Below are 24,015 nucleotides of genomic sequence, written 5' to 3' on the forward strand. Positions count from 1 at the left end.
GTTTTGCCTTTAGTTTGGCCACTTTTTGCATCTCTATATATCTTTTATATTGATGGGAAAGTTGGGGCTATAGAAGGATATCGATCAGGGGGAAGAGTTATAGTGAGAAGTTGTCCTATTCAAAGCAAATAAATAACAAGTAGTAGGCCTATATATACAGACAAGTGTTTCTAAGCAGTCATCTGTACTTGCCTCTCATCTAAGAATCTTCGTCAACTTTTACACAATCCAGCAAGAAGCGTTTCACTTTTTATTCTAAAAAAAAGCTACTGGTTAAAAGCCTGGTACCTGCTTGTCTTGTTACCCAAACAAATCTCTGTTCAGTGAGTCGGTATCAAGAACAAAAGAATAAGTGGATAAAAATAGGTGGTGCCATTAAAAGTTAAACCCCTACTGAACTAGTATATATTCGGCCTGCTGCCAAACACAGATTATTAGTCACTGACGAAACTTCCTGGATGAGAAGTGGAATGTCCTCAACACTTCTGCCACCAAGAGCAGATGAACCTAATGGAAAACTCCTGTACGACTGAGAGTTTACACAAAGGAGAAGTATGCTGTTTTTTAAATTGCTTGGGAATATATATATATCGCTTTTTCATACAAATAAAACGTTTCTTTCACACGCACCACAGTGATTGTACGTTGAATACATTTCGCGGCAAATGGAGCTTGTCTCGTCCTTGAAAGCGTCTGCCTTGTCTGGGGCTGCAGGAAAGGCAGAAGAGATAAAGGGAAGAGAAACTTTCCTGAGCGTCAGTGACTTTATCTTGTGACCCTGCTGTCTATTGTTTCACTTGTTACTTATAGGAACAGGCTGCAACAATCATTCTTGTGTAATTAATATGCACCGAATTGATGTTCATAATACTGTAATGAATGTATTCACCAATAAGAGTGTCAGATCTGAGTCTGTGTTTGTCGCCTTTCTTCTGATTGGAGTTGGCATGTTCTGCAACTCCATACCAAAAACAATATATATATATATATATCTATTGATGCAACAACAAGTGAAAAGTCAACGCACAGTAGTATGAAGGTTTGGTGCAGTCTGTTGGAAAGTTTGATATCAGTGGAACCGAGTTCTTTGGGTTCAGAGTAAGCAGGGATGTGTTTGCAGACCCACGGACAAGAGAGTGCTGTAAGAAAAACAACAGTGGCAGCAACCGAGGGGTCATTGCTCTCAGGGTTCACAAGATGAGGTCGAAAATAAATGAGCAGCTTCGAACATGGCGCATTGTTTAGTTCACAAATCAGAACTTACTCCTTGAACATGTTTAATCAAATTTGGACGACAACAAAGTTACTACATCCCTAAAACATGTGCAATAGGCCAGTATGAATGCAGCGTGTGAGTGAGTGGTTGCTGGTGGTGGGAGGGGCTGAGGGCACAGATGGTCGCCTTGCTTCCGTAGGGCTTTGAGAAACTAACTATTATTTAATATTATTGGGCGACAGTGGCGGAGTTGGTCGAGCGGAAGGTCAGGGGTTCAAATCCCGGCTCCTGAAGATGCACACTGTCGTTGTGTCCTTGGGCAAGACACTTCTCCCACCTTTCCTCCAGTGTCTGCGTACACTGGTGTATGAATGACAGAGTGGATGGGTGAGTGGATCCTTACTGTGAAGCGTTTTGGGCCTGATGGAGGTAGAAAAGCACTATATAAGTTGAGACCGTTGACCATTATGGTTTAGTCCTGATTTGACCTGGATCTAGGTCTGGAGTCCAGTGTTAGTTAGTGTGAAAGGTTTGAGTAACTCTGCCTCAAGGCTTAGTATTGTCAAGTATCGCAACGTTACAATTATACGCTCAACTCTGGTTCAAGGCTCCTACAGCTGTGCTTCAAAGTCTGGTTGAGAACGGGATAAGTATTTGCGCTCTGTTTACACGTTATTGTGGCACCAATGGGAAAATTCAAACAGTTTGACAAAAGCTCAGTACAAATGGTGCAGAAGTTCCTGGCAAAAAATAAACTGGAAATACATTGTCAAGTGTCTTATTGTCCTTGCAGCTTCCTCTCCCAAACAGATACACACACACACACACACGCACACACACACACGCACACACACACACACACACACACACACACACACACACACACACACACACACACACACACACACACACGCACACGCACACGCACACACACACACACACACACACAGGTGAAGGGTCAGAATCAAAGCTTAGACCGTGTTTGCTTTAGAGGTTAACCCTCGGTGTGCCTGTTGACTGGTGCTGTCTGGTTGGAGTGGGCTGTACATTAACGCACGGGATTATTGGCAGACACAGGAATGCGGCTCTTTGTTGCACTCTCTGTGATGTCATGAGCAGTACTTTCCCCTGGCACCTGGACAGAGGCCTGTGCTGCTGTAAAGTGGCCTGATTCATCGCCCCACTGTGTGTGTTTCTGGGGTTTGTGTAAAAGACAGGCTTCAGTCAGCAGCAGAGATTACCGGGCCGCCGGGCGGTGCACATGGAGCAGATACGGAGCTCTGAGTCGTGATAGAAAATTCCTAAAATGTGCTCTGTGGTTTAAAAAGGCTCTACAACTACGTACAGCTGAACTTGGGTTGATTCACAGTTCATTCAGTGAGATTCAAAGGTTGAAATCTATTATCGACCAATATCTGATTTGAATCTTTATCTCATATTTGAACATACAGGTCACTTTATGCAATATTTACAAAAATGTACATACCTTCCCTTTAACCTGATGATTATTTACCACAGACATATTTATCATATGGTTAAAATCATTCACTCAATTGCGCCTTTTTATTTCTTTGATTCAATAGTTTGTGCTGACAAAGACGATGCCACATTCTTGTGCCAGTTTTTGTTTCACGTGGACAGACCCAGTAATTGCAGAGATATTTGTCATAAACCAGGTCAAATCCTCTGCAGTATTTCCGTTAAAAGGGAAATTATTTCCAGTTGTTAGCTGTACCTCTATATTAAGTTATGTTTCCATTGAATTATATAACGTCACATGGAAATGATAAAACACATTTAGCAAGATCTGTGCTTCTTGTGTGACGGATGTTGACCAACTCACCCAAACCTAAACACTCCTCAGCTGGAGAGCAACTGTGTAATGCCTCATTTGAAAGCTAAGACCTACAAAAGTGATTGGAACTTTGTTGTCACATTGTTGGTCTTTTTTTTATCATGTTTTCATTGCTTTTTGTCATATTTTATGTTGCGTTTTTGTTGCTATTTTTTTTTTAAGCTTTTAGATTTGGGTAAAGCCAAACTGGAGAAAATGTGTGTTAAACTCTGAGATTTTCAGGTAAATGTAACATATTTATTGTGCTTTTGTCCACCACAGTTTATCAGTGTGTGAACCTGATGTGAGTGGGTGTCAGTGTATAGATGACTTCTTCCATAAGGATAAGTGAGCATGAGTGAAGATGATGAATGGTGTATTTGTGAGTGCGGCTGAGAGTTTTGGAAAAAGCCATGGAATTAGTGCAGGCCTCATGGCAGAGCCCACACTGCTGATGCTAGCTGTCTGATCCTCGCTGAGACAGTTGGCAGCAGACGCTCTGCCAGCCACAAATGTACAGTAATTCAAAGCATGCGACGTGACGCCGCTGTGTGCTCGCTTGGGCCGCAGCCACCCACTCCCTGGATCTGCTACACTGTTAAAGTCACAAATGCACCCAGTATGCCTTTCCACGTGATGCAATTATTCACAGTTCCATGGCAAATTTGGGCTCAGGCTAATCTCAGCTAAATGACATGGCGCCTCCTGGAAAAAAAAAAAAAAGGGAAAGGAAAGAAGCAAGGCTCACAAGTGGCAAAAATGTAATTGGGATCATCAAACTCAAGGATAGCAACAAAAACAAAATAATAAAGTTACATGATTTGTGTTGGCACTACTGCAAGTGGCTTCCAAAATTAAGTTGCCATGGATACAAAAAAAAAAGAGGATAAATCTGATTGTGAGTGTGCCTTCGGAGGGGCAAACAAGAGGACCACAGTAAAAGGTCGGCAAAAAGAAAAACAAGTTTCAACTTTTGTAGGTTAGTTCTCATGAGCTTCACATGACTTGCATTTGCCCCCCCTCCACTCCTCCCCCCCGCCTGACTCTCTACCCCCCCCCCCCCCCCCCCCCCCCCCCCTCCCCGCTACCCCTTCCCCTCTGCGCAGCACATAGACTTCCTGTGTGTCCTGGCCTGAATGGTATGTGCATGGAGTGGGTGTCAGGGAGGCCTTTCATCCGCCATGGAAAAAAAAAAAAAGATGTCGAGAGAGATGGGGGGTGGGGGGCATGGGGTAAAAAAAAAAAAAAAAGAAAGTGAGAGAAGAGAGTCATCTTTAATCTTCTGCTATGAGTCAGAGCAGTTGTCCAGTGGGTGGAGCGCATTAGCCGGTTTCGTGGGCCCTGTTTGTGTGTGTGTGTGTGTGTGTGTGTGTGTGTGTGTGTGTGTGTGTGTGTGTGTGTGTGTGTGTGTGTGCGTGTGTGTGTGTGTGTGTGTGGTGTCTTGTGGGGGGACGAGGGGGCATGTTGGGAAAAGCTGCTGCCTGTCCGTTTGGCAGAGTGGGACAGATGACATCCGGCTGGGACACATTTCACATTTGGCATGGCTGAAAATGACATTAGTTTAGCGCGGCGAGGAGAAAAGCCCCATGTATATAAATAATACAAAATAATGTACAGTGATAAACTTGATGTGACGTGAATGATGAGGAGGAATTTGAATGCAGCTGTGTGGTGGGACAAGTGAAAAGAAAGTGGCCCATGTCATGGAAAAAGTCTGAAAGTGTGAAGTGCAAACACATTAAGACAGGGCTCTGCCAACTGAGGACAAACAGCTCCATCTGGTGGTCGGAAATAAAACACCATCCGAGTCAAAGTTGGAAGGATTTTAGACTATTATTTTCCCCAGCTGGCATGAACACTTGAATCATAGTCAGCCATCGGACACTGGCATTTGAACTCACATGCGTTTCCCCCATTTACATTGGTGATTCAAAAACTTTATGAGTACAGAGAGAGAACATCAGGACAGTGGTTCTAAAACTCAAGCACCGCCTGCAACGGACCTAGACTTGCGGTAAAACCATGTCCCAAACCAGACCAAACACCCAACTTAAACGCATTACAAAATAATGAAATAGATAATAAAGTGATTTAAAATAAAGTGTACCATTGCGGATGAGCCTGAGGACCACCTAAAGAAGCCCAAGTCTCCGTCTGCAGTAGTTCTCAAGGACATGACCTTTCTCATGGTGTGTGTTGTCGCACACACAGATAACAGATGGATACATGCATCTTGGCCCTGTGTCGAGAACAATGTTACATATATTAAATGCTTAGTCACTGCTTGTTCTGAATAAATAAATCATAAAGAAAGAAAGAAAAATACAAACATGGTGACTGGACTATATGTCACTGCATGGTCTGAAGTAAGACACTACAAACAAATAGTACATTGGTTATGTCCAATTTGAATTGAAATGTAAAAGTGTGTGGATAATGAGCTTGCTGTCATTTTCTATAGATATGGGACAATGAGTTGCAAATGACTATGGATAATATTGAAAACTCAGGACATTTACGAACCAATAATTCTCACAATCAGCCACAAAAAAGTTAACATGGATAAACCCCAGGTCTCAGAGGGAAACCAAAAAAATCAGACCAACTTTGCCCTTAAAGATTATCTGTGTAAAATGTCAACAAGAATAAACATTCACTTAATCTGTTTTGATGTGGCATTATACTTCAACTTAAAAGCAGAAATAATCAAGTTTATAAGCCCTATATTTAACAAAGGCGCACAAGGGCCCAGTCTTGCCGATGGGCACCAGTTTCAGATGTTTCAGAAACATTGGCGGCTGTGTAACTGAGAGTGCAGTAGGAGACAGTCACACTGGCTTTAGCACAGAGTCACTTTATTAGCTTAAGGGACAGGTTTAACAACCTATTAGATGGAGGGGCAATTCATAGTGTTTCTGTTGAAGCTTATGCCAACTCTGTAATATAGTATCTGTCATATTGAGTGCCCAATTTATTCCATCCAGCTTCTCTTTTTAAATAAATAAAAAAAGATAATAATTTCAGGTGTAAAAGTCACTTTGTCATTACTGTCACGACTGTAAGGTCTGACATTTCTCATGTGTGATATTTTAGCTGTTTGTCAACCCAAGTCCAATATGTCTCCCACAAACAGTAATCTTAGCCAGTGCAGAGGAGCAGAAAAAGGCCGACTGAATGACATGAGATTGGATGTTTTGACAGTAGAGAAGAGTGTGGAAGGGCAGGTGCCCGTGCATCCGATCCTGCAGCCAGATCACTGCTATGGCATGATTGATTGGCAGAAAGTCAAAAACACACTCCATCTTACAATATGTGAAGAGTCCAGTGTATATCCTGGATACACTGTCCTGAAATGTATTTAGACTGTGATTGACAATGATTCGAATCCTCATTGAGAAATGCTTCGATGGAGCATCTTTATGGAAAACAAGAGATTGTTTTTCACAAATACTCCTGTGTAGTTTACTATTTGGTTTATCAGAAAAGTCCAGGTTTAACAGTTAAACCTCCATCATCTTTTCCCAAACAAAAACTCACAGCAGGAAAGATTTAACTTGTGCCGTTATCCCAGATGATTGAGGTCTGAGTCCAGTGAGCCCATCTCTTCCTCACTGTGGCCCAGCGAGTCTGTCCTGCACTCTTGTACTCTGCTGATCTCCTCCAGAGCACTGGCCAAAGAGTCCAAGTCTGCTGCGTCCTGGTGCTGAGCCTCCCACAGGCTCAAGATGACCGACGAGGGGCTCTCTTGACCGGCAAAGTAGCACAGGTTCCTTCAGGGAGACAGAGACACTTTTACAGTTTTCAGATAGCAACTGAAACTACATATTTATATACATTATGTAAGTGTCCATTTACATACATTCATACATGTGTACTACGTACACATATTTTTTCCTTAATATGCTTGACACTTTAAAATTGATACCATGTCATTTAGGGGCACAGCATTAGCAGGTATAGAAACACTGAATAAGCTATCTTAAACCATCTGCGAAAGCAATGCACACTTCCATCCAACAGAGGGCACTGTTTCATCGGGATAATGCGCTCTCATCTGGTACTGATCTCTTTTCAAATATCCCATTCCCTTCTTTATTGATGACTTCCATGTTATTTTAGAAGTAGAACCTCTGAAGTGCTTTCCCATCCCCAGGGCACAGAGGTCTGTTGTCAACAATGAATTCCTTATTAATCTACTCGCTGACTGTGCTAGTTAGAGTCCCTCGTGTTTTTCTTGCCAGTTGCTGAGAACATACTTTCGAAAACATACTTTCAAGAAAATTACAAGACAAGTGTGTTGCCTCTAATCTCCTCCTCCTCATTTTGGGCATTGTTCCTCGTTGTTTATATGTGGAAGAGGTGAGTAGAATCAGAGTCATTTGTCTTTGCCTTGTGTTATGTTGTTCTGTAGTAAGTGGTGTTGTGTGAATTTAATAAGCATTGCTACTTCCATCCCCTTTTCAGATTGTATTTAATTTGTTTGTTTATTTTTTGTTTTCAAGTATTCTTTTCATACATTCTGTTATAAGCAGGTTTGAAAAACAATTTCCGGCTTTAAAGAAAATAAGTCTACATAATAGATAGCACTCTAGCACTCTTCATGGCTATAAACACTTAATTATTGACCGTTTTTGAAAGCACTAATAGACCTGACCTATTACTGAACAAACCACCATAGCCTACGCAGGAGGCCTGTCTGACCTCTGGTGCACTTAGCCGCGAGCAGGAGCAACATCTCTGCATTGGCAGAACTGTGAGACCGTCCCGCAGATTTCTCTCAGACAGAGTTTGTCTGACTTTTCCAAAGTTGACCTTTCCTCTCTGTTTTACACATTTATGGTGCAATGTGCATGTATTTCCAGATCTATAATGAAATCAGCTCAGTGGTGCTTTACTGAAGGCTGGCTGGTTGAGGATGGAAGATTAGGCTGGTTACAGTCGTTGAGTTTAAGATAAAAATAATGAAAGTATGAAAGTATGAGTCAATTGTATGCACATTGCCACACACAATTATAATATAACAATATTCATTACTTTAATATCCTGCTATATGCACATTTTAACAATTTACTCCTTTATAACATTTCATTCATTTTCTACCAACCAACATAGCTTTACGTCATTCCTAACACTACTGTACGACAGTTACTGGACAATAAATGGCAGGGCAAAGCTAATCCTCCATCATTGATGTCCAAACATTTCCCCTCGGGGGCCGGATATTGAAGTGTATATGGTATGAAGGGCCACAGATCGGAGGTCAGGGCAAGCAAACACTCAATTGGTGCATTTAAGAGAGGTTTGAAAACGTTCCCCACACTTTTCTTTAGGCAACCAAAAGTTGGTCTGCGGGATTAGTTGCCGCACTTTGGGAACCAATGGAAGAACCTTACAGAAGGACAACTACCTCTGCAGCCCTCCACCAATCAGGCCTTTATGGTAGACCTTTATGTTATTTAGTGCTAGCCATTAGCTTCAAGACAAAAATTGTACTGTTATGATGTCCTCCAGTGAATTCTTTGCATCTTAAGCAATTTATTTCATGAACAAGAGTCTAGTGTAGTTTAAAAAATGAATGAGCTGGTGTTATAGTGTCGCTTTACCTGCTTATTTGGAGTTTTTGAGCCAACAGCTGCCAGTCCTTCCCCTTGGCGCTAGCTGAATCAAACGTGGCACTAATTCGCTGACGAATGGACGGAGGGATTTTAAAGGCCTTCGACCCCGTCTGAGAGGAGATGCTGCAGTCCGCCTGGCTGGAAAAAGGTATCACTCCCTTATCGTTCTGGCAACATAAAACAATAAATAAATCAGTGCAACAAACAAACACACACAAGTTGTTAGCTCAAAAGTGTGCTCATTACAGTCAAGGACAACAAGGCATCAAGTCGGTTTCACGTTATGTGCAAATGCTCCCTGAGTGGCTCATTACCTCTAAATCAAATCAAGGGTTGTACTGTGTAATATAATGAGTCATTAACAAGCCGAACAAGCTGTCCACCGCCCACTCACCTCCAGCATGGACGTGTGGATCTGGAGGAGCTGCTTGTCACCTTTGACCTGTCTGACGCTGATCTTGCAGGAAAGGTGAGCTGAGGAGTGGTGGCTGTATCGCTCAAGAGAGAAGGCACACTGCACGGGGCACTGGCGAGCGGTCCACACCTGAGAAAAGCTGAACTCCTGAGGTGGGGCAGCAGACAAAGGGACAGAGTGAAGAAGGCAACGGACTCATTAAATTCTCACTACATTTGTTACTGAGATCCTCCACCGCCACCCACTTTTGAATGATTAATTAACAGCAAATGGTTGGCCTTTTTAGACAATCAATGTTGTTCCCTAATCAAGCCATTTATCCATCAGGTATTCGAGCTGGTAGGGACACACACGTCCCATTAAAGTCTAAGTTACTGCTCTTCCCCAGAAATGTCCAATAAAATGTTGGGAATTGGAAAAGGTCTGCATTCCCTCGAGGAAAGACTGACTTTTGCAGACATTTTAGAGCCCGATTCTGTAGCCCAGTGATGTCTGATAGTTGTACTTGGGAGTTATGACAATAAACAGCAGAGTATGGTGATGGCACAGTGGTAGCAGGCGAATGATGGATCAGTGGAGAATCCTGATGTATTGTTCTTCTAACAATTCCTAGCAATGCATAATGGTCATCTGAGGAGATCCGTCCCATTGGAGGGCTGTCCACGGACATTTTTAAGCCCTTACATTTTAGCTACAATCATTTGATATTTCATGAATCTGTTCCTGACATGATATTCACTTACAGTGGTAACCAGGTTTTTACATACAGTGGGAGGAAAAAGCGAGTACACTGCTACACCACAGTTTCCCCGGCCTTGTGTGATAGCGCCACCATTCCTCATTATAGATGAGTCTGTACTGTGTAGATCAGGGGTGTCCAAACCTTTTTCACTGAGGGCCACATACAGACAAATAAAAACAACTGGGCCGCACTCAGAGGTCAGAGGTCAGATACATAACTTCACCCGTTGTATTAAAGTTAGCAAATACAATCAAATGTGAACTATGCTTTATAATTGAATATGCGTAAAGTAAAAAACAGCGTTCATCACAGCATTCTATTAACGGATTTTCCTTTTTTTCAACAAAGAAAAAAGGTAATCCACAGAGAAAATGAACACAATCACTCATCAGCACAGACTGAGATGTATAGCTCACAGTAACTTAACATGAAAAAAATTAACATCAACTGGCTGAATTTATTAGGAATTGTGATAAACACATGAATACTGTGTTCATGTTGCAGCATTATTGTTGGAGATTAAACAAACACATCTCCCATTTACCTCTGTGAAGAAATAATCATGTCCCCACTGTGGCTGAAATGTTCGGCCCTCATGTTCAATCTTGTGTTTCTCTATCTCTGCCATTTTTTGTTTGTCTTTTGGATTCTTTTACTTGATTGCTCTGATTTGGCCGGCACCACTGCCTTGTTCAAGACAGCAGCGCCACCGAGCGTTAAGGCTGAGACTGATCATCTAAGACTCTCATCCAAAAGGCTTCGTCAGTGACACTAAGGCTTTCTGCTCACAGGCTACATGTAGACCACTGGGAGGGGTTAGTTTTGTCTTTCACACTTATATTTGTCACAGTGTTTATAGCACACTGGGTTGAAGTCCTTTCTGGAGTTCCTGACGATGCTTGCTTTATTGGACTCACTTGGACTTCACCTTTCTTGCAGTGGAGGGGCATCATTTGCATATTCAACAGGTATTTATGCTGGAAGTCAAGGGAATATTCTGCAGAGGTGGTAGAAGTATGGACATTGAAGTGAGTGAGACTAACCAGAGGGATTCAAAGCCTTTTGTGTGTCAGCAGGGAGAAAAAGTTGAGTCAACTGTGCGGTGACTAAGCTAGTTTAAGGGTTGGATCAGTCCCAGTCCTTATTGGAGAAACCAGATGTAATAATTGGTGACTTATAAAGAATCCTTTGGAGCAAATTCAAAACAAACGTCCATCGCTCTGTTCAATTACATCTGCCTCTGTAAGAAAAGAGCCTTGTTGATATTCTGCAGGCGCTGTGGGCTGGTCTAATTCTGCTAATGGGATGTTACTGCTGGGATAAACATCACAGGGCAGAGCTGAACAAGGCGCTTGCAGACCCCGAGGTAGAGACCTGTGAATTCCAGTGCATGTGTATGCGCGTGTCAGTGAATGCCTGGCAGTCATAATTAATTTTGTAAGGTTGTATGAGTAGATAAGATAGCTATAGCCTTAGTGATCTCCCTCTGCGTCCTTGCCCCTGTCCTTTAGCTTTGATGCGGCCTCACAAGACATCACAGAGAGGCGCTCTAATGGATAATCAAAAGAAGCATAGAAGATGAAGGTGCAGAGTTTCTTCCGAGGTCTTGCCCTGATAAAGTTCAGAGTCACTTGAAATAACATTAGCGTTGGACTGAAGCCACACACGCTCAAATGCCAACATGGTCTGAGTTTGTACCTGGCAGGTGGTGAAAGGTTTGATGGTCCAGAGCAGCTGTGGGACATCCTGGATGGACACCTGGAGACCAAGCCTGTTTCCCTTGAAAACCATTACTTTGGGCTCCTCCAGCAGCCGTCCGCCCTGACTCCTCTCTGCCACTGCCACTTTCTGATCATGGAAGAGAAAATGGCAAGGCAAGTTTATTTGTAGAGCACAATTCATACACAAGGGAATACAAAGTGCTTCACAGTTGAAAAGAAAATTCAAGAAAACAGATAAAGTCAATAAAAACATCAACATAAAATAAAATAAATCAATTACAGTAAAAGGGAAGAGTGCAAATAAAATACTTTCAGTCATATGGACGGGCAAAAAGAACTGTTTTCAGCCTGGATTTGAACATTGTCAGAGTTGAGGCCTGTCTCACATGAAGACTGTTCCCGATTTTAGCTGCATGAAACTGAAACGTAGCCTCACTGTGTTTAGTCCTGACTCTGGGAACCACCAGGAGACCCCTCCCTGAAGTTCTCAGGGCCCGAGATGGTTCTTATGGCTGTAACATGTCAGATGTACTTTGGTGCTAAACCATGAACAGACTTAAACACAAGCAGAGCTGTTTTAAATTCTATTCTCTGAGCGACAGGAAGCCAGTGCAGAGACCGGAGCACTGGACTAATATGGTCGTATTTCCTGGTTCTGGTCACGACTGGATGTACTGCAGCTGAATAACAGTGAGCAGCCGTTACAGTATCTAACCTGCTGGAGACAAATGCATGGATAAGTCTCTCTAAGTCTGGTTTTGACACTATTCCTCTGATCTTAGTGATGTTTTTCAGATGTCCGTGATTACACCTATATTTTGAACCTGATTTTTTGGTTTTAGAGAGAGAGACTCAAGGTGATTGAAAACACTTTGTCTTTGTGTCCGTGGGCCAAAAACAATGATCTCAGTTTTGTCTGAGTTTAGTTGGAGAAAGTCGTTTTGCATCCACAAACTGATCTGTTTGATGCAGTGACAGAGAGTATCTACAGGCCCATTTTCACCAGCCGTCAGTGACACGTAGATTTGAGTGTCATCTGCATAGTTGTGGTACGACACAAATGATTATGTTGCTTTTTGTAGAGAGGTGTTGGTTTTTCACAAGTTTCACAAGCAGGATAATGTCTGAGATTTATGCTGCACAGTATCTCTGTCATACGTATACAAGTAAAATATAGTTGCCCACAGAACTGTTTGTAGAAAAGATCATTAGATGTGTGTGTTGGTCCCATCAAACCCGGTGGCGCACTGAACAGAATGGGAAATGCAAAGCATTCGGCTGTCTTCAGGCTGATCGATTCCGGCTTCAAACTCACTGGGGAAATTAATTGTTGTATGAAGCACAAACAAAGGGGATCAAAAAGAACAAAACAGTGTCTGACTGATAGAGAGGAGAAATGAATTGACTCGCGGCACCCACATACAATTCTTCACATGTGATTCCACTTTCCAAGAGCAACTGTAAGTGAGCAGGAGTATTACAACAGGTACTATCCACATAATGAAGTACAGACAGTTTTAAAAATGCACTCTTGCACAAATCGTCCGGGAGACATTACCCTTCATGATTAAAGGGTGTCATTTGCTCTGTTAATTGACACACACAAAGACAGGAGAGAGGGGGGCACCAGCATCCACACAGACAGCCCAGATCTGATCACTGTCACAACTGAGAAAGTGGCTCATTTTACGAGCCCAAACAGTCATTGTGTTGAATGCAATGCAGAAAGTAATTTAATTAACAGAGCAAATTAAATTACGCAAAGAAAGGGCAAAGAAACAACCTTGGAGCATCTGTTGTCTTGGTAATTAAAACTCGCTCTTTGTCTACCATCAAGCATCTCCCAGTGGCCATTTTAGTGAACGAGCAGATTTTCAGTGGAGCACAAACACCACACAGAAAGTCTTCAAGGCAAAAACAGCAGCCACTGCCAATGAGTCATATGCCAGTGATTATTTGGTCTAATTGTTTGACTTCCTCTCCTTTGTGCTGCAGCACATCGCTTAAATCGCTGCCGTTATGGATTCATTTGCGATAAATGGACATTTTTGAAACATTCCAGTAGTGAGAGTAGTGATTGAAAAGATGATAGTGACAGCTAAAAATGTGCTTGGTGTTTACCTGAAAGGCATGTGGTGTATCATCCACGCAGTAAACCCTGAGGGTGAAGCCCAGAGCGTTACTGGGGTCAGGGCTTCCATACACAGCCAGCTGCAGTCTCTTGGCTGCGTCCTGGTTCAGAGGCTCCCCCACCAGAGCGTAACGCCCCGGCTTCTGCAGCAGCACATGGCACCTCTGAGCCTGCAGCAGACAGTAGCAGCTCGTGCTCTCCTCTTCCACTGATATCACTTCCTGTAAAGACAAAACAAGACCGCAAACCTTTAACAAAAATCTTAAAATACGATTTAAAAGACAGCAGATTTCCTTCTGTTGCCTCCATTAGTTGCTGTTAAGTACTGAAGTGCAGTAAATATTCATTGATTCATGCTCATTAGCCGTTTAGTAAAAGACTTTTATGGGACAAAGGTTAACCACTAACTATGTTTAAATTATAAGTTCAAAGCACAACTGAACACAACATTAAAGTTATTACACATTTATAAGTGGTATTATGGTATACATAGCACAGTTTGAGAAATACTCTATTGTGTGCTTTGATAATAGATTAATATAATCTATTACCATAGTTGAGTCAAATGTAATCCCCAAAATAATGCCCAGTAAATAACGGCAGATCTCACAGATATGACGCCATAGAAAGCGTAACTTCCCTCTTTCGTCCATTAGACGTATCTGTGACCCGCAGGTCCCCTCTGCATATGGTCCATCTAAGTCGTAAAAGGCTGCTGGGTAATTTAGTCGCCCACAGCCTTCCAAATCTGCCTTATTAGCACTGTCGACACGAGGCATCGCCATGACACAGCTCATCCTCCTCAGACAGCCAGAGAGATGATGGAGTCAAACTGTAATGCCGCAGCAGTGCACACAGTAATGGGGTTGGCACTGAGAGGCAGATGGGGCAAAAAGAATAAAAGTGCGGGACATAGACCTCCATCTCTCTTTCATGTCACTAATTTGCGACATAAGCCGTTTGAGTAAGCATCCTTCCTCAGATAAAGGGCTCATTATCTCACAGTGACAGAGAAGGGTCAGAGTGTTGCATTTTCTGGGGGAACATCTTTTGCTCTTTTCCCCAAATTCATCTGGCTGTCTCATCCCTCTTCCATGTGTCTCTGCCCTATTCTCGTCTTGTCCTGTGGCATATAGTGATGGCTCCTTTGTGCCGCACATCTGCTGCTAAATTACATCTGTGTAAATGTCACTGTGAGGAAAAAAGTGTGCAGAGAGTTACTCAGAGCTACACAAGGTCATGTAAGCTCTTGGACACTTTGATTGGGTTTATTTATTTGTTTAATTTGATTTGGACGGTGCAGGTTAGTGAAAGCCGGGACTCATGCATGAAAACACGCCTGTCCCGTCCTCGTACTCTCAAACACACTCTCACTCAACCTGGCCCCCCATTGTACGTGTTTATAGTGGTGGGAGAAACCAGAGCACCTGGAAGAAACCTAAGCAGAGAACATGCAAACTCCACACAGAGAGTGTCCTGAACCCAAGACCTTCTTGCTGTGAGGCGCAAGCTCTGCCCGCTGCACCAGCGATAGATTGATTCCAAGTTTGTATTTGGGCGTTTTTTTACAATGATGGATGATGGATTGTTTTGTTCTATTGGTCCATCCATCCATCCATTTTCTTCCACTTTTCCGTTTCCGGGTCGTGGGGGCAGCTGTTGGAGCTGCCCAAATCACATTGCACCAGCCCCTTATGGCTCCTCCTGCAGGTGGTGGGTCCACAGAAGGACGGCCTCATGGTTCCAACCGGGCCTGTTGGTCTCTCATAAGGGGCTTCTGAACTGATCTTTGTCTGACCCGTCACCTTTTCACCTTATTCCGCCCCGCCCACTTTTGCCACTTTTTGCCTTGTCTCTGCACTTCCGTTGTCCAGACACTTCCGGTCGAGCGCGAAGCCCGTTCATTTTAACGGAGAACGAGGGAAAATATTCTCCGCTCAAATCTGATGTTTATTCGATTGATTTGTGTAAAATGGCCGATGTTCATTTGCACCAACATGTCAACACTGCACCGTTTCTGAGCGCGGCCGAAAAACTGCTTTGTTTTCGTGTAGTGACTGATTTTATCTGGACTTCTCCAGCCCCATGATAGGAGACAAGGGGCGGGCACAATTCATGGCGGCGCCCACGCGAGCCTCCGTAATAAGGTAAATAGGACCTGTTTGCCATGGGCGACCCTACCAGGGGCACGAAGCCAGGATCATGCTCCCAGGATCATGCGGGTGCTCAAACCCCTCCACCACACTAAGGTGGTGGTTCCAGGAGGGGGTTCTATTAGTTCTTTGTTAAAATTTAAAAAAATGAAGACATGCAGACAAGACTCCATGACTCGTTGCTATTGTGCAGTCCATGATCCAATTAAAACATTGTCAAAGGTGATCTGTACATCTGTACATGTCATCTGTAACCTTTGGACAAAAGTAAAGTCTTAAAAAGGGGGTATTATGCTTTTTGCAGGTATTTGGTAAAAATACAAAGTATATCACTCTCTCCAGGTTATTCCAATGAACTCAATCTAAGGAAAGCATTTCCCGAATACTTAAGGCCTCAGGAGGAACTGTTTAGGAAAAGGAGGAGCTTTCTCTGAGCTGCTGCTGCGGTGCTAAGAATAACCACTGGGGAAGATAAAAAGAATGCTTAAAGATGCGAAGTGCGTCGAAATACAACTTCAGATATATCAAAATTGCATAATCCCCTCCCCCTTTAACATAAACCATTACTGCTCAGGAGAAAAGGACAAAAACTACATTTATTATTGCTCTTAGAAGTAAAGTATTCTTACCTCCCACTTGTCCTGTACATGCCTCTTTAATCGGATGGTCCAGTTGTTACCAGAGATCTCTGCACAATGAGCTATGGTCATGGCTATGGGGCAGGACAAGTCCAGACCTGTAGGACCGTATGTGACTGCTGGACTGAGGAAGATCTCTGTGCCTTCATCAGAGAGGGCGCTGCAACACAAAAAACACATTTATTAACACAGAGCCTCTCCAATGACGGGGTTCATTTATGAAAGACATCTGTGCTTTATGTTCCTAATAAAGCACAATAACAATAACTGCATAAATCAGACTGATGAAAAATGTGTATGTGACCCTTTAATAAATGAAACAAAGCATAATGAATCAATCCCTCTCCATAGCTGACATGCTGACACACAGATAGAGGAAGATTAAAGAGCCTAAACTAATGGACAGTGGGTCTGGGGAGGACAGGCCTATGCACTCAGCGTGTATGCTCTGTGGGTCGATGGAGCCTATGACGCCTGCTCAAGTTGGTCTGGTGACAGATTAGTCAGACCATAGCGCTTTTGGCTTCGGGCGTAATCTTGGCTGGAATCCCTAAAGACAGAAAGCAATCGATGGGCCCACCATCCTTCATGCAGATGGCCCGGCTGGACACCTCAGCAAACAGGACACGCTGTTGTTGTAGTGTAGCTGGGACATTTTCTCCACATCATTATTAAAACACATCAGAGAGCCAGCCAGGAATGAAGTACACGTTCAAAATTCATACATTTAGACAGGCACTTATCATATACCAGTAAACTGCAATACTTAATGATACTCGTGTACAGTGGTTCCCCTTCGGACATTCATTTAAACTCCAAGTACCTCCGACCTCGAGGATCCAACCAATGTTTACAAAGTGATCTGCGATAGAGGGCAGGCACTTCATAACATTTTGTAGCAAGTGGCAGTTTGAGTTTGGAAATGTGTTAATATGTGATTTTGCTGTCGTCTGGAATGTTGAGGGTTCTGATTAGAATAAAACCTTTAAAGGGCAAAATCAGAAAATAACACTTTTCCTATCGCAACAATGCCACTCACAGATTTACCAATCGCTGTGGACTGTGTAAATAAAGTCATTGTTATTATGTATTGTAAGTTTTTGCAAATAAGTGATGATTGTAATTTGTAGCTTATAACATTTTAATGTGACATGATTTCACGTTTACACAGCGACCATTCTTCAATGATCCGTCGTAAATGTGAAGGGAGGCAGTTCAAGCAGATTCCAATCAAGAAAATCATGAAAGCGATATAATCCAGTGTCTAAAAATACATTTCTGCAATGAGAGAAACGTGTGACCCTGCAGCTGCACTTTGTGCAAATCAGCCCTGAGAAAAACAAGGTTACCTGCTGCTGCTGAGACAATGCTAATTGGGCAGATTGCCTGCGAGCAAAGATTAAAGATGGTTATTTAGCATCTTTGATTGTGCTTATGAGAACAAAGGAATATCTCCCCGGCAAAACGCCTCATATTGTGGCAGTTTGCTATTATTAAATCACTTAAGATGAACTACATTCATACTTGCTTTTTTTTTTGCTTAAAGAGTGCCAGTTACTCTCACAGCACAGGGGAAATGTAATGAAAACGGCCTTTTAAATCACTGAGTACTGTATTCGATGTTGAATTAAGCACTGTACAATAGTTGTTTGTTGATAGTTTAGATTTTCTATGTGAGACTTTATAAAACAACAATATAATTTAAAATGGATATCGACGTATGCTAACATAATTGTAAAGTGTGCCGCTATGTTTCAATGGAATCTGTGACTCATTTCATGTCTGTATATTTTGTTACAGCCAGTCTGACGGTGTCCTTGGTACTCAGACCCTCTAAGCCTCTCACTACACAGGCTGGTAAAGCCCTGTGGGTGTAGAGAAGCTCTTGTGAACACCTGAAACCAAGCCATAGCTGATCGATGCCTATGCTTTGCTGAGGCAAGCATGGCCTTATGTAGATGGCGGGGGTTTAAAGGGGGAAGAAAGGATCCAATTTCTGGCCTGGACTCTGCAGTTGTCAGAAGATAGGGTTTGACTGACAGCTCAGTGGTGCGTGGCTCAGAAAAGGACAGGCGGAGGGGTAAACACAATCAGGCTTATCAGAGCAGAGCAGCCGCCTGGAGGGCATGGGCCTGGCTCAGCTGGGGAGGCTCTGGGCCGAAAAGTGCAACCAAGCTTTGAGACACAACCTCCAACTGACCTCTGATCTGTATCTGTGCCCACATGACCCTGGGCTTTTAACAGGCCGTGAGAGGACAGATGTGTTTCATGTGCAGCTCGACGCCACTCTAGTGCTGTGTAAAGACAAGTCAGTAAGAAGCCTTCAGTGGGTCTGCTTCGCTTGATATTTGTTCATCCAGAAAACATGTCTTCTTGTCTTTGAGCAGTTAGAATTTTTATAATGTGTTATTTTATGTAATCATTGACAGTAGAAGCTACAAAAAATGCAAATACCAAGAGAGAATTCTCATAACATATCACATTAATTTTCCATATTTGTAAATCTGTCAAAATTGTCTCCAAAAATAAATTCCTGGTGAGTATCAATAAAAACAACATAAACTATCCTGTTGCCAGCTGTATACTACGTGTAGACCACCTGCTAAGAATGTGGATATGTGAACACTAAATACAGTACATACATATGCATGTTTTCATGTTGATAAGACGGAGGATGACGAGACAGAAGGATGAAGATAGTGAGGTGTGGCAAGAGTGCAGTGTCACAGTCAGGTCTCCTACCTGCTGTCCTCTTGGTTGATCATCATGTACATTTCCCATGTAGTGTCCTCTGCAATTCCCCCAAATGGCACCAGAAAACTAATGCCTGCAGAGAGACAGAGGCGATGCAAAACAGTGAATAGCACATACAATACACAGCAGCTCCTGCTGAGCTGTCAGCTTCTCTTACATAAGGTGACAGTTAAGGAGACACAGGTACCACCAAAAGTTGACTTGAGAAAATCCCTCGTGCGTTGTTGTGAATCAGTGCTGGCAGCAGAGTGTATGTCAGTAGCACAAAGTCTCAAAGACGGCCTCTTTCTAAACTTAGCTATGCAGGGTTTGCACACCCTTTAGATAAAGTGCATATGACAAACAATTACTGCCAATCTATACAGCAGTACATAAAAGCCCTCAGGTGACAAGATGATGAATGCAGGCGCAGAGAAAGATATGCCTGAATAACGAGAGCAGAGCACAGACATTTGTTTTCTTCAGCTACTGTCCGAAATGGTTTTAAATACTAGTAGGCAAGGTTAAACGTTTTACATGTCATAATGTCATTAGATAGAGTAAGTAGCTTGACTGATCAAAGTTGATCTCTTTGGTAAATAATAAACCCCTGTTCATGTTGCCGGGTCAGTCAAATGCATTTTCAAATTTTATGCCACAGATAATGACAGGGTCAAACAGATTAAAAATGCCAACATTCTGTGCTCCAGTGTCAGGGACAGCTTTAACATCTGACAACATTTTGCAGGATTTTTCATTGTCTGGGAGAAAGTGACAAAGTGACAGGGCCTCACCTGTGTTTGGAACCATGAGCTTGCCTCCTTCATGGCCGAACACTGCTGTCGCTCTGTGCAGCGGTTGACTGAACCAGGGGGAGACTTGAGCATTGAATACATTTTTTCCCCTTCTGCCTAGAGTGGGCCCGACAGGGACCCCACTGTAGTCTGGGCCCAGACCCCTGGGAAACGTCTGATGATGGGACATGATGGGGTACTCTGCCCTCTCTGCCACTGCTAACAGTATACATGCATGTAAGTAGAAGTTATTTGAATGGGTTTGAAGCTCTTTATTTGACCGACCTTTGACCTTAACTTCTGACACAGGGTCCAACAGCAAGCGCTCAGCCATTAGGTCCTTGTCAATAGAGTCCTGAAAACACATGGGGCTGGTGTAGGTGCGGGACACAGTCAGATCAGCCTGCATAGACGAGTTGATGAGGAGAGGGTTTGCTAGAAACAAAAACAAACAAACAAAGAGCTTGTATAAAAAAGGGTTTAAAACTTAGCAATATTATGAAATAAATTAAGTAGACAAGAGACATTATTGAGTATTTATCAATCCTTTGAAAGCAGAAGATGGACCCAGAAAACATTTTGAGTAAACTTGTGTGACTCGTAACAAGTGTCAAAATGTCACAGTGTCACAGCCTTGTCACAGTCTGTAACATACACGGAGCAGGCTCATGCACATTTAGCTTCTAGTGGCTTTTCCAAGGGCAGCAGGTACCAAGATTAAAGCTTTTTGCTGCCTCCTGCTGTGTTATCAAAATGAACTTGATTACACCCCACTGAGCCCTGTTGCTGTGGCAACCCGATGTGCTAGCCTTAGTTAAAAAAAACAAAAGACATTGTGTGAAGTTATGCTTGTGAATGCTGGTGTTTTTATAGATGGTTTAAACTGCAGTCTTAAAATAAATATTTCACTTGTCATTTTGATATTATGAAACATAAAAGTTAACAGACCAACACATTTTGATATCATAATGGAAAAAGCTAACTTTTTAATTGAACATTACATTGATGTAATTTTTGTATACATTTTCCACACAAAATAAAGAGTTTCTTTTATTCCACCTGAAACAGATCAATACGATTATTCATCCTGTTGTTTTTATGCTACCATTTTCATTTGCAACAAGCTGCATATTTCTGTCTACATGAAGCATCAAACGAGTATGAAGTTTAGATACTAGTATTGAGTATCTTTTGACAAAGTTAATTTTGTCTTGTTTTTTTAACTGAGAGTTAGGTGGTTCTTATCGTGGACGTTCATTACCCTGGATGACACATTAGCTCTCCTACAAAGATAAACAATAGAGCATTTGGCACACGTTGTGTTTAGTCGTGATTGGGCACACCTTGGCGAGAGGTTTTGAAGGTGAAAGACTGAAATCCCCCTGTGAGAGCAGAGGAGTCAATTACATCCACCCCGTATTCACTCTGGCTCCGTCTGTACAGTGTTACAGCCACGATCAGCATCACCACAGTGACCACACCAGCAGCCAGGCCCGAGTACAGGGCCACATCCCTGCTGCCCTCCACACCTGCGAGAACAAAACACGTTTCAGAAGGAGATATCGTACTTTCTAGACTACGCCAGGAGAGATCTTGCACACATTTATTGCAGCTCAGAACTTGTATTGCATGATGTTAAAGGCTTTTACTAGAAGCTGTGTCGCACTGCTACAGTCCTCTCTACAGTGACTGCCAATGCACAGCTTCATTGTTCCTTCTTGAAGTGTGAAAGCCACTAATGAGGAACCTCGGAAGGAAGGAGATTATAATCAAGCCAGCACCTGACTGTCATCTGAAACACTGCTCTGCTCCAGCGCAGTGGAGGAGCTGGGTGTTCCTCAGGGATAATGTGACAAAACCAATTCATTAAATTAGCTCATCTACAATGATCGCCGGTCTATCAGGTCCCACCAGTCATACACAAGGCTGACGACTCCAAGGAAAAGAGCGTAGAATAAAGGGGCTGCATGCTTGGTAATGAGATCTTTGGTGAAACAAGATATGCTCAGAAATCCTCCCGAAGCTCCGATCACGAGGAAGAAATATGCAAAGTGGCATTAAGAGCTACTATAGCAGGTTAATTGAGGGCTTGGGAAGATTTGGCAGCAGCTGAGCCAAATATAACGAGACAAAGATAAAAATCTACCTTTTAAAAATACCACAACAAAATATTTGATTGTATCACCAGTAACTTGCATGTTGATTTGAGAGGTCCTTTCCAGCTACCAGTCCTTGATCAATTAATATTTATTTAACTATTTTTCCTCACCAATCTTTCTAGATTAGGTGCAGATTTATACAATAACACAAAAGTACTCACCATGTGGTTTTGGATCATGCAGCAATTTTCGATCTGAAATGAACAGGAGAAAAATGGCATCTCTGGGGAGCATCAAAAGTGTTTCCTTCTAATGCCTTCTCGTGTATGCATGCACACCAATGTTAAGTCTATGAAGTGGAGAGGATGACTAATGAAGATAGATGAGCGTGCTGTTAATGAGTGAGATTATAAAAATGATCATGATCTGGGCCTATGCTACCATGAGTGATGAGCATTAAATGCATAATGACACAGTCTTGAGGCACAAAGTCCCTGACAAGAGCTGTGTGTACGCACCCTGAGTGCACTCTCCTCCCGTGCAGTTTTCTGCGGACACAGACACTCCATCACACAGCCTTCCTCCATGCTTGGGCTCTGGAGCACTGCACTCTCTCGATCTCTGCCTCTCACAGTCTGTGCTGCAGGGGGTCCACTCCCCCCACTCCCCCCACTCCCCCCAGCCGCCATCCACTAAAGGTCAGATGCAAAGAGGAGAAAATGTGCTATCATATTGTTTAGGTTAGAATAGTTGTTCCCGACCCAAGTGAAGGAGAGCGCAAGCCATCGGGGGGTGTCTGACTGTCTCTTTTTCCCTCACACCAACAGCAAAACTATTTAAGGTACTTTTTGCAGATCAAGCTGTTGTGAAATACTCTCTCATGTTAATTTTCCATGCCTGATGCCTAAAAAGAGAGTACTGCCTTATATAGAAACATATGGGCAGATTATATATCAGAGCTATTAGAGCTCAACCTCAGTTCATGCTCTCAGTGCTTCTTCTGCACAGTCACTCAGTTTTGTTCTCCATCTCATGCTCTGTATTCCCAATATACTTTCTTTATATATGCTGTATTTAGAGTCCATTGCATCATATTCAGATATACTGTAAACCACAGGCACATCAGCAGCTGAGACGTGCAGCGCATGGGCATTAGGGGCAGAGAAGAATGAACCATGAAGGATATACAAATCACAGCTAGTTGTTTTGAAGCAGAAACTACTAAAAAGCAAACTTGTATGTTTTTGAGAAGATACCGGTAATTGTAGAAACCTTTGCATGACCATCATCCTCCATTACATAACAAGCAATGAAACCATGAACCATACTTAATGCCACATAACCTGTAAAGTGTTTTCTGTCTCTAAGGCAAATTCTTCAGTTCTATCTTTATACAGGCCAGCTTTATACCCACATATATCCACACATATTGTGATATAGGCATAAAAGGTCCTCATCTACCTCTGTACATTGTTTACAATGTGAGTATATGACTTGCACAGCACTTTGCAGAGTGCTTACCTGGACAGAGTATGCTGCAGGTGCTCTTTTGCACAGACATGCCCTCACAGAAGGCTCCTCCATTCAGAGGAGTGGGGTTGGTGCAAGAGCGTGAGCGTTTCTGCATCCCGCGGCCACAGCGCACATTACAGGGAGACCAGTCCGTCCACATCGACCAGCCTCCGTTCACTGAAAGCATTACAGAAAATGTCTTCATTTTCACACCTCTCTCACGCTTTCCCTGGTGGTAAAATCGTAATATTTAATCCTTTTGTTTAAAAAATACGGTTATGCTTTATAATAAGATGTGCTCGTTAAGTATTAATAAGGAATTAATAAGCATTAATAAATGCTTGTAACGTTTTAACACACTGCTTATTATACTTTTATTTGTTAAAAAACTAATAGGCCATTAATAATGTGC

General features: G+C 42.7%; 1 protein-coding gene across 2 annotated transcripts in view; it reads right to left on the reverse strand.

Moving 5' to 3' along the window:
- Positions 1-5,888: 5,888 nt before the first annotated feature.
- Positions 5,889-24,015, reverse strand: part of LOC306981790 (netrin receptor UNC5D-like) — a 129,398-nt gene continuing 111,271 nt past the window's right edge. Inside the window, exons 6-18 of one of the 2 annotated variants that reach the window (XM_079581455.1) lie at positions 23,613-23,780; positions 22,610-22,783; positions 22,313-22,345; positions 21,336-21,521; positions 20,278-20,427; positions 19,993-20,208; positions 19,208-19,292; positions 16,457-16,625; positions 13,665-13,895; positions 11,521-11,670; positions 9,060-9,227; positions 8,654-8,832; positions 5,889-6,820 (exon numbers count right to left, since the gene is read on the reverse strand). In XM_079581455.1, coding sequence (XP_079437581.1) covers positions 6,613-6,820; positions 8,654-8,832; positions 9,060-9,227; positions 11,521-11,670; positions 13,665-13,895; positions 16,457-16,625; positions 19,208-19,292; positions 19,993-20,208; positions 20,278-20,427; positions 21,336-21,521; positions 22,313-22,345; positions 22,610-22,783; positions 23,613-23,780 — 2,117 coding nt within the window. In that variant the 3' untranslated portion in view covers positions 5,889-6,612. Of the gene's footprint in view, positions 6,821-8,653; positions 8,833-9,059; positions 9,228-11,520; positions 11,671-13,664; positions 13,896-16,456; positions 16,626-19,207; positions 19,293-19,992; positions 20,212-20,277; positions 20,428-21,335; positions 21,522-22,312; positions 22,346-22,609; positions 22,784-23,612; positions 23,781-24,015 lie in introns of both variants that reach the window. The other variant, XM_079581454.1, reaches the window with a different exon arrangement.

Source organism: Gobius niger (genome assembly GCF_951799975.1).
Source record: "Gobius niger genome assembly, chromosome: 2".
NCBI lineage: Eukaryota > Metazoa > Chordata > Actinopteri > Gobiiformes > Gobiidae > Gobius > Gobius niger.